At 41.8% G+C, this 15,152-nt stretch overlaps 1 protein-coding gene across 1 annotated transcript in view; it reads right to left on the bottom strand.

The window, feature by feature from the left end:
* Positions 1 to 15,152, bottom strand: part of LOC311230547 (calcium-dependent secretion activator 1-like) — a gene marked incomplete at both ends in the record, with an annotated part of 154,270 nt that overhangs the window by 71,281 nt on the left and 67,837 nt on the right. Inside the window, 3 exon segments of the mRNA XM_084316855.1 lie at positions 1,563 to 1,684; positions 11,169 to 11,402; positions 12,121 to 12,201. Coding sequence (XP_084172981.1) covers positions 1,563 to 1,684; positions 11,169 to 11,402; positions 12,121 to 12,201 — 437 coding nt within the window.

The raw sequence follows: 15,152 nt of genomic DNA, 5'->3' as shown, positions 1-15,152 counted from the left end.
GAACATTTATGAATTATGCAGTGATGTAGTTATCCATCTTTTCTGCATAAGGAAACCATACCTTTATGGCTGCGTTCATCGTCGTATCCATGGACACAGTGTGAATAGACCAGGCTGCACAGATGCTGTGAAACTACATTATTTACCTTTTTTCAAGTCATTTTCGGTTTATAAATGACAAAAAAACAATATGGGGGCACAATATTATATATTATATAAATTATATATTTTCCCTTAACACCAGTTAGTTTACTTCCTGTTTGGGCAGAGATGATAGTGGAACGCAAGTGGAATGTCACCCAACTCTGCGTAGGAGAATGGTTATTGAGGTGAAAGCCCAATTGGATCCCATTCTTTTCTCTTTTCTTGTTGGACTCAGCTTGACATTCCTTCCCGACCCATGATTCATTGCAGCTAATGCTAACAACTCAGACCTCTCTTCTTATGAGCTCTTTGGTAAACTAAAAACATATCTAGCCTACAGTATATTCTGATTTACAATGTGTTATGAAAGCTCCAAACAGCGTTTCATGTGAGTATATCCCATACTGATAAGGATTGGGGCCACCATGCACTTACAGTATTATCGCGACCCTGGGATTGGGGTGATTGGTCAGCAGAGCTGTCACTCTGCCAACCTGGGGCTGGTGACGACACTATTGGTTTGGCAGATGGGAGGAGGCAAGGGCTGACCTGGGAAGTTCAGGTGCAGTCTACTAATTACAAGCAGAGGTGATGCACCCCTTCTTGTGTACGGAAAACCTGTAACTGAAGTTATAATAAACCAAGTGAGAAACAACAACAGCCTCCGTGAGTCATTCATTAGCGAGGACGCTACAGTATGTACTGGACAGGGGGCGCTGTGGATCAATAGCCGTTATCGCATGAGTATGACGGAAGGAAGCAGAATATCAATAAAGCCCAAGAAGAACCATCTTCCGGAAGACTTTATTACATTCCCAGGCTGGATTTGAAATATTTCACTACGTCTGCTTTCTTGACTAGTGAAGATACATTATTGCGTAACAGTGGAGCTCAAAATGAAAAAGCGATATCATTATATCAGGTACAGTATATAAGACGAAATATTAAACTGAGATTATCTTTGATTTACTTTGTATAGTTTTTCTGCCCAAAGGCTTATGGACTTTGAAGTTGCAGTAGTTTTATTTACATTGTTCAGAGCCATTGAAGTGAGTTCACTACATTCAGATTCTTGATGGGATGAGAAGGTTGTGTAACATATTGTCCATTGATAAGTATGCCATCTAATTCCCAGAAATGTATACCTTAATTAATATGCAAAAATATCTATATTAGTCTATCGAAGAAAAGCCAAATAAATACCCAGATAAGTTGCGACTAAAATCTTTCTTTCATTAAAAATGGAAATGTCAAGAGCATACAGCAAAAGAAACTAATGCAGTAGCTATGCCTTTGCCTCAGTGAGAGTGTCTACTTGCGTGTGTGTGTGTGTGTGTGTGTGTGTGTGTGTGTGTGTGTGTGTGTGTGTGTGTGTATGCGTGTAGCTGGGAGGGAGGATAGAGAGAGCAGGCCCTTACGTTGGCTTGGATGCTTCTGCCTGGTCAGTCTGGAGTTTCTCCCCTCCCTCCACCTCCATGGTGCAGTACACAATCCTGTTGGGGGCCAGAGACTTCAGCCCCACTACCTCCATGATCACCACCTGGGGGGGGGGGGGGGGGAGAGAGAGAGAGAGAGAGAGAGAGAGAGAGAGAGAGAGAGAGAGAGAGAGTCAGAACAAAAAAGTGAGAACATGGAGGAACTCAGGGAGGAAGGCACACTTGGAGTGGGAGAAGCACTAATGGAGAGAATTACGTCTGCTTCTTCTCATCAGATATCTGACAGGATGTTCTGTGATGGTTTCTCTATATGTAAACAGATAAGATCTCATTATGATTTCATTATATAAAAAAATATATAAAAAAAAAGGGGGGGGGGGCAACTGGGTAGCATAGAGGTCTAAGCACCTGCCTACCACCGCAGACCCGGGTTCAATTCCTGGCAGCAGTACCTCCGGCTTGGTCAGTTGTCCCTATGAACACAATCGGTAGTGTTCACGGGAGGGAAGCCGGTGGGCTATGAGTCCTGGGCTGGCCGTTACAATAGAGACTCCTACTGGTCGGTTGAGGTGCCTGTTCAGCAGGGAGGGGATCTGGGAGAGATACAGTAGCTCTCCCAGTGAAACTCCTCGCTGTCAGGTGAAGAAAATCGGCTGGTGACTCCACATGTATCAGAAGACACACGTGGTAGTCTACCCTCCCAAGACCGGCGGTAGGGGCAGCGCAACGACCAGGAAGGGAATTGGCATAGCGACTAAATTGGGGATATGGGAGCAAAGTGAAAAGGCAACAAAAAATAAATCTTCTTGCCCAGAGCACCAATATTTGCTAGTAATCACCATAGAACTTGGGAGCCTTGGATGAGCCATACCAACACCATTCCATTCCACAAGGAGAACTAAAGCAGGCCTCTTGAACCAGCAGCCTTCTGTCAACATAATCACTGCATCATCACAACTGAAAAATCAAGTACCAGGGGAGACGCACTGAGCCGTCTATGGTGGAATTATGCCGTGTAGAGATTCAATGGCTTCCTCTGAGCAGACCGTATTCTCCCAGACAATTCATCAAAACGGAGATTTGCATTCATTACCCACAGATTTCCCTCATGCCACTTGACGAACACAGAACCGGAAACCACCAGACTCGTTTTCACGGCACAAGAAATCCCTTTGTATTGAAGACAAATTTGTAATTCAGCGAGCGATATGACCATACAACCGCATTTCAGACCGTAGTTCAGAGATTACGATAAGGAAGAAGGCCCGGGTACTGTTTAGAATTCCATTAATAAGCCGTTATGATGGGAAAATATAGGCTATATCTAGGACACAAGTATTTTCTTTCGCTTCAAGCAGTCGGTGTATTGCAGAGAGAAGCAGTTGTGCTGCCACAGAAATATTTTATCTACATAATTTATTCACGTCGTAAACAATGACTATGACCTCGGTGCCGGGCTTGTTTTGAACAGTTCATGCTTTACTCCTAGCAATGAATCAAGCTTGGCTTTGCTCAGTGGTAAGAAAATATACACGCCTGCATCGATCCGAGTGTCACGATGTTTATAAGCCTATTCAATCTAACAGCCTTTAAAATTGAGAATTAAAAAATAAATAAAAATAGTACCTAATCTACGCAGGTCAAGTATCTACTGCTGTGAAGGCAAATTATGATGATGATGATGATGATGATGATGATGATGATGATGAAGACTTTATTTCAGACTCAAGGTCCATATTACACATATACAAAACACCAACAAGAATACAATAACAAAAGCAACAAGGCCAACAACATAGATTAAAATACATTAAAATACATAAAGGCATCAATGTTTCCACAAATCAGAGGAGTAGAATCGTATCACTTCATTTAACATCATTAATGTCACTTATTATCTTGTTTTTAGACTCTAATAAACGACACATACATTTAAACATCAGGTTCCTCGGCAGAGCATGGAAGGTGGGGACATTGTAGTCACAAACAAATGGCTTGCACTAGTCCGTCTTGGGAGCTATGTTGTTATTCTGTGTCATGTTATCCTCGCGGTGTATTTTGCCTGAGATGTATCGTATGTATTGCCTATATTGGACATAATACATTATTCATTCATTTATTTTATAGGTATAGGAAAATGACTATTCATGAAGACTCATGCATGTCTACAAGGCCTCTAAACATACTTAAGGCTTGGTTCCAAAATATAATAGATTCCAATTGGATTGTTAAAAGGTTTTTCTTCTAGGATTGCTAAAAGGATTTATGGCTATGCCATCGAACCCAGTGGGACAAGCAACCCCCTATCAAAAAGGAACCAGTGCTGGTGGTCTATGTGCTGGTCTACAAGGTGGTCTATGTGCTGGTCTACAAGGTGGTCTATGTGCTGGTCCACGAGGTGGTCTATGTGCTGGTCCACGAGGTGGTCTATGTGCTGGTCCACAAGGTAGTCTATGTGCTGGTCCACGAGGTGGTCTATGTGCTGGTCCACAAGGTGGTCTATGTGCTGGTCCACGAGGTGGTCTATGTGCTGGTCCACAAGGTAGTCTATGTGCTGGTCCACGAGGTGGTCTATGTGCTGGTCCACAAGGTGGTCTATGTGCTGGTCCACGAGGTGGTCTATGTGCTGGTCCACGAGGTGGTCTATGTGCTGGTCCACAAGGTGGTCTATGTGCTGGTCCACGAGGTGGTCTATGTGCTGGTCCACGAGGTGGTCTATGTGCTGGTCCACGAGGTGGTCTATGTGCTGGTCCACAAGGTAGTCTATGTGCTGGTCCACGAGGTGGTCTATGTGCTGGTCCACGAGGTGGTCTATGTGCTGGTCCACAAGGTAGTCTATGTGCTGGTCCACAAGGTGGTCTATGTGCTGGTCCACGAGGTGGTCTATGTACTGGTCCACGAGGTGGTCTATGTGCTGGTCCACGAGGTGGTCTATGTGCTGGTCCACGAGGTGGTCTATGTGCTGGTCCACGAGGTGGTCTATGTGCTGGTCCACGAGGTGGTCTATGTGCTGGTCCACGAGGTGGTCTATGTGCTGGTCCACGAGGTGGTCTATGTGCTGGTCCACGAGGTGGTATATGTGCTGGTCCACGAGGTGGTCTATGTGCTGGTCCACGAGGTGGTATATGTGCTGGTCCACAAGGTGGTATATGTGCTGGTCCACGAGGTGGTCTATGTGCTGGTCCACGAGGTGGTCTATGTGCTGGTCCACGAGGTGGTCTATGTGCTGGTCCACGAGGTGGTCTATGTGCTGGTCCACGAGGTGGTCTATGTGCTGGTCCACAAGGTGGTCTATGTGCTGGTCCACGAGGTGGTATATGTGCTGGTCCACAAGGTGGTCTATGTGCTGGTACACGAGGTGGTCTATGTGCTGGTCCACAAGGTGGTCTATGGGCTGGTCCACAAGGTGGTCTATGGGCTGGTCCACAAGGTGGTCTATGTGCTGGTCCAGATAAAACGATTAATATATCAGAAATGTGAAAGCAATACAATGTGACAGATTAAAATTCCTCATTCCTCCCACGTAGGCAAACTTAACCAACAGCACGTGATTGAAATTCATGAGTCTGAAATAGCACTGTGTCCTAATGCATGCGGGCGAGCCTTCCCTTTGCTCTGTGGCGATAGCTCATCACAGACGGCCTGGATAAGGAAGATGACTCACGGTCGGCGGTAAGAAGCAGGTAAAAGGTTGTCTGTCTGTCTGTGTATCTGTTGTTCCTTGCACTGTACCTTCTGTTCCAGGTCTCTGAGCGACTCGGGCTTGCGCTGTCTGCTCCTATACTTAGTCTGGAGCAACGAGGCAGACTGCGACAGCTCTGATTTATTAACCTTTATTTATGCAGATGTATTCTATTGCCGAGGAGATATAGCTGGGGCACTTTCTTCTTGTCAGGGGTTGGGGGGCTCGTCTAGGGGAGCCGTGTCGTCTCCCTCTGGCTATTGTTGGAATATTCCTCTGAGAAATCAAACTTTTTTTATTTTTTTTTATTTTTTAATCCAGATATTGGGACTATAGTTTGGTTTCCAAGTAAAAACACGAAATACTTGTGCCCCATGTTCCGTTATTAATAATGTTTAAAAGTGTGTTTTTTTTTTTTTTTTTTTTTTACTTTGACCAGTCAGCTGGTTCTTTTAGCGTTTATCGCTTTTTCTGGTCAAGCATGACCGACAGAAACAGGTTGAATGGGGTATAGATCGGGGGAAAGACACTCTTGAGAAAATACGGCGAGTCCGGGAGTCGAACTCGTGTACCCCAGATCCGTGACGCGCACGGTTGTCCCCGACGCCGAAATAGCGTCCGAGGTACGCGGTGAGCTACTGGAGCTCCCCGTGTGGTATATTCTTAATCAATATCTAAGGTTATTTACAGTACAATGCGGTGAAATACAGTCAATGTTACCACAAAAGCTTTAAATGTGCGATTGGCCTTAAACTTCATATAGAATCTCACACAGGAGAGAAACAATATACTGTAGCAGTTACGGTTTGGAAGTCCTTGGCTGAATCAAATGGCAGATGTAACGGAAATGTAACTATAGTTTCTGGCTGCCCGGTACACAACAAAGAGCGGTTAAGACCACGATCGAGAGTGTCCAGACAAAATCGTGCTGTCAAGAAGATGACTCACAGTGCCGAACGTCGTCTACCAGTGCTGAACGTCGTCTACCAGTGCCGAACGTCGTCTACCAGTGCTGAACGTCGTCTACCAGTGCCGAACGTCGTTTCCCGGGGGCTGACCGTGAGAACACTGGGGCTGCCTGTAATCCCATTCCTCGTCATATCATATGTCATACTAGCCAATGGCATGGTAAAAGCTATAAAAGCTATAAAAGCACCATCAATGCGTACACCTGCTATTAACCTCAAGGCTATCAAGGTCAAGCCAAAGCAGATCTCCTCTCAAGAAGTCCAACAAATAAAATTAGCCCTCCTAAATGTCAGGTCCTTTACTCTCCTAAATGTCAGGTCCTTTACTCTTCTCCCTTTACATGTTACCGCTGGGTGATATCATCAGAGAACATAATGTAGGTTTCCATAGCTATGCGGATGATACACAACTGTACATATCTGCTGAACCAAATGATACAGCGATTAACTCCATTACAGACTGCTTACTGGCAATAAATAAATGGATGAGTAAGAACTTCCTGAAACTAAACGAGAACAAAACTGAAATTCTAATTATCGGCCCCAAAACTAAAAAAGAAACGTTAATAAAGAACCTGGGAGGACTAACCCCTTGGATCAAATCTGAGGTCACAAGTCTCGGGGTTATCATAGATTCAGAACTGAACTTCAATTCTCATATTAACAAAGTGACGAAAACATCGTTCTTCCATCTCAGAAATATAGCAAAAGTACGACCACTGCGACGAGATGATCGCAAATTGCCCCTTAATTTGGCCCGTGCGAGTGGAAAATAATATTTGGGGGCAAGGTTGAGAGTAGTGATTTCAACCCTTCATTCGCATTTCACTCCTAAATTAATCCATACAATTTGGATAAAAAAAAATAGTAAAACATTAGCCTACATTGGGGCTGTATAGTGCGACATAATGTTGCGGTTGTAATTTCATTAGACAGACCAGTGCGGACCTTTAATAACATGCAATTTAATTGACACGAGCAATGGGCTAACGTTAGCTGCTAACCAAGTTATCCATTAGGACTATGCTAAGCTAACTAGCTAGCGTTAGCTGCTAACCCTGGAACATGCTCAAAGCGGACTCCACAACACTAGTTCCATTCGTGAGGAAAGGGGGTGGGTTATATTGACAACGCTTGACAACAGAAGTTTAAACATAACTTCATATTTATTGGTTATTCGTTTCTGTATATCATCCAGTTTCCATCTCCATGTGTTAAACTCTTCCTGTTTACATTAGAGTGTGACGTCATCACCTACGGCAGCTTAGACGATCAAAACGCGAACCTAGAACAAAACCCGAGGGGGGGGGGGGGGGGGGGGGGGGGGGCTGGCTCTCATTCGTTCTCGCCCCCTCTCTCTCGCTCTCTCTCTACATTCAATGATTTAAAGTAGCCAAACGTTACAGTATAAATACTAACTGGATAGTTGATGATATAAACATTTAATTTCATTATCTGAAATATTCTAAAATCATTAAGTCTGCTATAAGCCATTATCCCTTTGTGTGTGATTATTATTTTCTCACAGTAGTGTGTATATATATATATGTGTGTGTGTGTTTGGCTAAAGTGGATAGAAAACACAGTACTGTGCAAAAAGAAGGCACCCAAGAGTTTTTATATAAATGGTCTTAGATGTAAATAATTTTTTTTATTAGTGTGTTAGTAGACTACTCTTAGTACATTTTCATTAAATCATTTTTTAAAGCATCTTCATGGTTTAATAATGCAAACATATGTTGCAGGGACTTATTATAATCATCATATTAGCGTGACTGTATGCATCAAAGGGTTAAATCAAGCATTTTTAAGTGCTTTAGAGGAAATGTAAAAATATGTAAAAATATGGCGATATATATCGTGTATCGTGATTCGTGATATGGCCAAAAAATATTGCGATATCATTTAGAGGCCATATCGCCCAGCCCTACTATAATGGTAAAATTGTTATTTAAAAATGTGCCCCTAAAAAATATTCTTTGCCCCTAAATTTCTGTGAAAAAGCTTAGCGTACAGCCCACCATTTATTAATCAAAACGATGCTGAGAAGCTAATTCATGCATTCATATCTAGCCGGTTAGACTACTGTAATGAACTTTTCCCAGGTCTCCCTAAGAAAACCACAGAGAGGCTTCAGCTAATCCAAAACTCTGCAGCCCGACTGCTAACTAGAACCAAAAGGAGAGAGTCCAGTCTTAGCTGTTCTGCACTGGCTTCCTGTAACATTTAGAATTGACTTTAAGGTCCTTCTCCTTACATACAAAGCTCTAAATGGACAGGGACCTAGCTACATCGCCAACACTCTAATAAATTACAGGCCAGCAAGAACACTGCGATCATCAGCTACTGGACTACTAGAGACTCCCAGAAATTATATGCAAATTATATCTCACTACCTCCTATGCACTGTCATTTAAGAGCACTGCTCTGTTGTAATTCAAAACTGAACTTTGTAAAGAAACTCAAAGTTAAGAGTGATGCTCTGTTGTTGTGAGCGACGCACTGCTCTGTTGTTCTAAAAGGTAATTTAGAACTGTACTTTGTAAAGAAACTCAAAGTGTTAAGAGCAACGGACTGCTCTGTTGTATGTTAGAGCGACAGACTGCTCTGTTGTATGTTAGAGCGACAGACTGCTCTGTTGTATGTTAGAGCGACGGACTGCTCTGTTGTATGTTAGAGCGACGGACTGCTCTGTTGTATGTTAGAGCGACGGACTGCTCTGTTGTATGTTAAAGCGACAAACTGCTCTGTTGTATGTTAGAGCGACGGACTGCTCTGTTGTATGTTAGAGCGACGGACTGCTCTGTTGTATGTTAGAGCGATGCTCTGTTGTATGTTAGAACTTTGTAAAGAAACTCAAAGTACTGAGAGCGATACACTGCTCTGTTGTTATATATTTTTTATTTTAACAATCTTATCACACTTTTTTACTCCGTTTTATTTTATTCTTTTTAGCCTATTTTAAACTGGATCAAACCACACTTTTTTACTCTATCTAATCTATTCTATTTTATTATTTGTATTACTGAAGAACTGTGATTTGCCTTACCTTGCTACCTCTTTATCTCTTTTTTTTAAGCTCGCTTATGCCTGTATTTATTACAGGCATAGTTTACTGTTGTGAAGCACTTTGAACTGCAACCTCTGTATGAAAAGTGCTATACAAATAAAGTTGTTATTATTATTATTATTATTATTATTATTATTATTATTATTATTATTATTATTATTATTATTATTATTATTATTATTATTATTATTATTATTATCATTCTAGCGTACAAAATATTGTTAATTGACGTCTAGTCTGACCACCTTCCCTTGGTCCCGTGTGACCGCCTGATTCGACTTGACCATTGAATGTAGAAGTCCTTTGATTGATCAGGGTAGGTGGGAAAGGCCACCCTGAAATAGAATCCACATGTGTTATTTCTATGACACTGTACAATTGTGGTTTTGATTTTATGAATGTGAACAAGTCTCTATTTAAGCTGAATACCAGAGAGACAAACTCTAGAGATGATGTCATGCTGCTCCACAGACAGTGAATAGTGGAACAACTCCTAGGACACACATGGTGGACACACATGGTGATTTCACTGGGATATGATTACATTTTCCGATTCAGAGCAGTAAGCCCTACATTTAAAGATCCCCTCCACTCAAAAACGTGGTTAACTTTCATGGTTAACTCCACATGTCTTTGACTATTACAGACTGTTACTAATGCAGAAAGTGTCACCAGAGCACCCTTTTCACATTCTTCCCGTGGAGCTTCTCTGTACCTCCCTGAGATCTGATTTGCATGTGTGATGTCACCAATATCAGCTTCATGGACCAATATGGTAACTTGACACCTATAGCTTCAGCTACACAGAAAGCTGAGTAGGTACTGACATAATTCCTGGTAAATATGAGGTTTATGCCAATTTGCATATTCATAGATCCTTGAGTTCTCAATGAGGGTAAAGGTGTAGAGATGCTGCTAAGCCATTTTCAGTCATTTATTGAGCAATCTGGGGGAGGAGAATTTATACAAATTGTTATTCAAATACATATTTTTTTAAGGGTTTAAAACACATCTGGAGGAGATCTTTAAATAAAACATGTTTGGATGCTCTGATTTCTAGCCTGGGGACACAGTTGTCTATGTTTATAGATATTGACTTAACTGTCACTGGAAGAGCACACTGTAAAATCCTGTTTTAGGATGGATTTTCCCTTCTAATCAGATTTTTGATTATTTGTTTTTGCACTGCTGTACAGGGAATTATTTTGTATCTATACGCAGTGATGGAAAGTAAAAATATTTGTACTCATGTACTGTACTTAAGTACAATTTCCAGCTACTTGTACTTTACGTGAGCGTTAACATTTTAGGGAACTTTATACTTTATACTATCTGAACCCATCAATGACAATTACTAGTTACTTTGAAGAAAAATATTTTGCATAGAAAACATGGCAAACACGTATGAAGATTATATACTTTCACATTTGAAGCCTCTCAACTTCAGGAGGACGTAACCAGAGCAGCATAAATGGACCACATACCACTTTAACATAACGTATAGAGGTCAATGGATCGAGGCTTGAATGCTTCCAAGCACTGGAATACACAAACGTCATGTAGAATGCATACTAGATACTTAAGTACATTCAATAGCAAATACTAGAATTCACTTCAAGGTCACAGCTATTTTGTGATATTTTAGGTTCGCCTGGTCAACCATTATGAAAATGCTTGTAAAACCTCAACCCTTTATTGTACAATGAAGTGATGTACATCTTAACCTGGGCTATCAGAATATATTATTCAGTTTTGTCAGATCAAGGTATACATGCGTTATACCACTATATATAAATATATATAATATTTAACAAACAAACGCTAAGTCCTAGCGTCCTCTGGTTGAAACGGCAGTAAGGAAGGTTTACCTCCAGCGTGAAGGACAGCACCACGTCGGACTTGGACAGTGTGTTCTCGTCCTCCTGGCCCATGTCAATGATGGACGTGTTGTGTCCCCGTTTCAGCTTCTGAAGCTTGAACTCCCCTCCCTTGGACACGGGCATGCTCTCCAGGTTCGCCATCAGCTGGTTGACCGACGACTTCAGCTCCTCTATGTACATGGCTTCCATCTCTTTGGACACAAACTTAGGGAACTTGCCACCCTGCAAAGACAACCGGGACAAGGACTCGAGTGTGTTATTTTGTTATAACGTTTTATATATTGAAGTGTAAGGTTTACTTACATATTATATCTATGCACGTACCTGCACATAATCCTTTTACATATCTGTAGATACTATATCTATATCTGTATATCTCTTACCTACTTTTACTAGTTACACTGCTGGCCAGTATGACTACGACCATACTGTCTTTATACCTGTAGCACTGTACATATTGGTATTACAACTCTGTATATAGTACAAATGTATATATTTTATACCCAGTTTAATCACCTGTACATTGTGGATTACTATTGCACTTTACTATTAGATTTGCACTCTGGTTGGATGCCAAACTTCTTTTCGTTTTACTGTAGTTGTGCTGTATGATGACAATACATTTGAATCTAATCTAATCTATGTGTTTATGTTTTCTTGTCTCATCTCATCTCATCTCGTCTTAAAATTGAGAAAAGTATATTTAATATACATAAAATCATTGATGTGATATCTATATGTATTTTTGCGGCTCTTCTGTATGATATACCGTGAGATGGCGCATGGTATAATAAGGATTCCCTAGGGGGGGGGAACTATTCTGAGGTTTTCCTCAGTGCGTGTCGGCTCCCACAATCTGGGGAGGTTTACATAACCCTGTTAGCACACCACATTAACAAGCATTTCATCTCCTGAGACCACTGGTGTCCCTCTGACTCACCCTGGCAATCTGGTCCGCCATCTGAAGACGGCCGTCCAGCTCCCGTCTGATCTGCGCTGCCTGCTCGTCCAAGTTGTCCAGCTGTTGGGACAGAGGAAACAGATCAATATCATGTTACTCTGTACCATGGTTCTAGCATTGTCCTAAACAGACGTGGGTCATATATTGTTCTTCTTAGCATTCGTTTTGACCTGCTTGGAGTGCCAGGTTTTTTTTTTTTTTTTTTTTTCATATCAGGACATCTCAGATTCAGTGTCAGGTAACTTGTCAAACACAATGAAAAAGTATACTTTAAATAAACATTCTGGTTAGAGGTTCATCCAAACCCGACCCATCATCTGGTTCTCAACAAACACCAATAATCCATTGCAGACACCCTTTAACCCAGGTCTGGTTCTTAACCAACACCTTCATACAGCCATAGGTTAGAGTGTACAAGGTCACAACCTCCTTCTGGCTTCCTTTATCTCGTGAAGCCAGGAATCTGGATTCACATTGTTTACATAATTGGATTCACATTGTTTATAGGCGCTGTATTGATAGTGAAAATATGTCATTCAACGAAGGCTCCGTTGCAACACTGAGATAAAGCAACTCAGATGCCCTTCGAGCTTCCATGTGCTGCATTGACAAGCATTTCCTTGGGAACTGGCCAGAGAGAGAGAGAGAGAGAGAGAGAGAGAGAGAGAGAGAGAGAGAGTCTGTAAAGATCATCTAATCAAAAGGGAAATGGGGGTGAGGCACGTACAAACAGTATGCTGTGAAATATCAACTTAGCAATGTGTTGGCAGAGAGCTGCAGGTTCAGAGCAATTGTTTGATAGACCAATGGCAATGCCTTATTATTGTTTCCTTTCTTAGAGGTGAGTGGGCAGGATCATCCTTTATTTAGACAGTAGGAAGGCAAAAAGAAAATAGCATTTCACTCATTGATCATCATATTCACGTCAGCGTTCTACCCATCTACCTCATTCATCTATTTATCTATCTATATATCTATCTATTGTATAGGAGTTGAGCTGTTGATATAGAACTGTGACCTTTCTGTGATGTCATCAACATACTCCTACACAGTACCACAGGCCAGGATGCCCATGCAGCAGTCACTTTGAGTCCCGTCACAATCCCCCCACACACACACACACACACACACACACAAAGCCCTTAAGAGCTACATCCTCCCCCACACACACACACACACACACACACACACACACACACACACACACACACACACACACACACACACACACACACACACACACACACACACACACACACACACACACACACACACACACACACACACACACACACACACACACACACACACACACACACACACACACACACACACACACACACACACACACACACACACACACACACACACACACACACACACACACACACAAAGCCCTTAAGAGCTACATCCTCCCACAGAGCAAAATACACTACCATGCCTTGCCTCACAGCAAGAGGGTTCTGACTCTGAGTTCCAACCCCAACAGAAAGACTAGAATGTTCTCCCTGTGTTTGCATGGGTTTCCTACAACTAGACCAAGGTAGTTACAACTGGGCCAAGGTACTGGCATTACAACTGGGCCATGGCACTGGCATTACAACTGGGCCATGGCACTGGCATTACAACTGGGCCATGGCACTGGCATTACAACTGGGCCATGGTACTGGCATTACAACTGGGCCATGATGGTACTGGCATTACAACTGGGCCATGGTACTGGCATTACAACTGGGCCATGATGGTACTGGCATTACAACTGGGCCATGATGGTACTGGCATTACAACTGGGCCATGATACTGGCATTACAACTGGGCCATGATACTGGTGGTACTAGTGGCTTCCCATGGCTCCTAAGTAGTTAGGATGGAGAGGACACATTTCCCAATGGGAATAATGGTAGAAATCCCATTGCAGAAAGGTATATGTCTTATATATAGAACGGTACAGAAAGGTACATGTCTTATATATAGAACAGTACAGAAAGGTACATGTCATATATAGAACGGTACAGAAAGGTGCATGTCTTATATATAGAACAGTACAGAAAGGTACATGTCTTATAGAACAGTACAGTACAGTGCATCATTATTATTATTTTATTTATTATTATTATTATTATTATTATTATTATTATTATTATTATTATTATTATTATTATTATTATTATTATTATTATTATTATTATAATATTTAGGTGAGTTTTTAGATAAGCCCATAGTGGATTCCTACCTCAACTGCACATCTATTTTAGTTCCATCTATTCTCCTCGTCTGACCTTTCTTTTGAAATGTGCAAATAAACATAAACATAATGAGGTACAACTTAACTTAACTACTCTACCGCTCTCTCTAATGACAGTGGGCCACGGGAGCCATCTGTCTGGTAACGAGTGCCGCTGTCGACGAGAGCGCAGAGGGAAACGGGGAAGAAACCCATTTTATTGTGACAAGTTGCCCTGTTGGCAAATCAAATGAATAGAGTGGGTCCCATATGGACTGCTATGATATGCTGTTATGATCCTCTGGGGAAGGTGACAACTGTGAGATGAGTGAGAGGGAGAACAGCTCCTTTGTAAAACAGTTGTGATGTTTTGGAGGCAAGACTCTGCTTTTGGGGACGCAGCCTTCGCGAATTATGCACCAAAGTTATGGAACACCCTACCTATGGACATTAGGGAGGCTAGATCACTAAATATTTTCAAAAGCAAGCTAAAACCTACCTCTTCACCATAGCCTTTTAATACACTCTGCTGCTTGGACTCATTGCATCCAGACTGTGATTGTTGTACTGTAGGTGATAACTCTCTCTCTGCACTGCTCTTATTCACTTCATGCATTGCTTTTATTTAGTCAGAAACCTGCTAATGGTCTTTTATAGATTTGAATGTCAGAAATCTATCATAATCTTTCATATAGATTTTTAATGACAGAAATCCATTACAATATTTTTACAGAAATCTACACAAACATTTTAATCAATTCTCTGCTCCTTTTATGCCCGTCTATAA

This window comes from Notolepis coatsorum, assembly GCF_963971535.1.
Source record: "Notolepis coatsorum genome assembly, chromosome: 6".
Taxonomy (NCBI): domain Eukaryota; kingdom Metazoa; phylum Chordata; class Actinopteri; order Aulopiformes; family Paralepididae; genus Notolepis; species Notolepis coatsorum.
The sequence above is the reverse complement of the archived record's forward strand: the minus strand, read 5'-3'. Positions and strand labels throughout refer to the sequence as shown.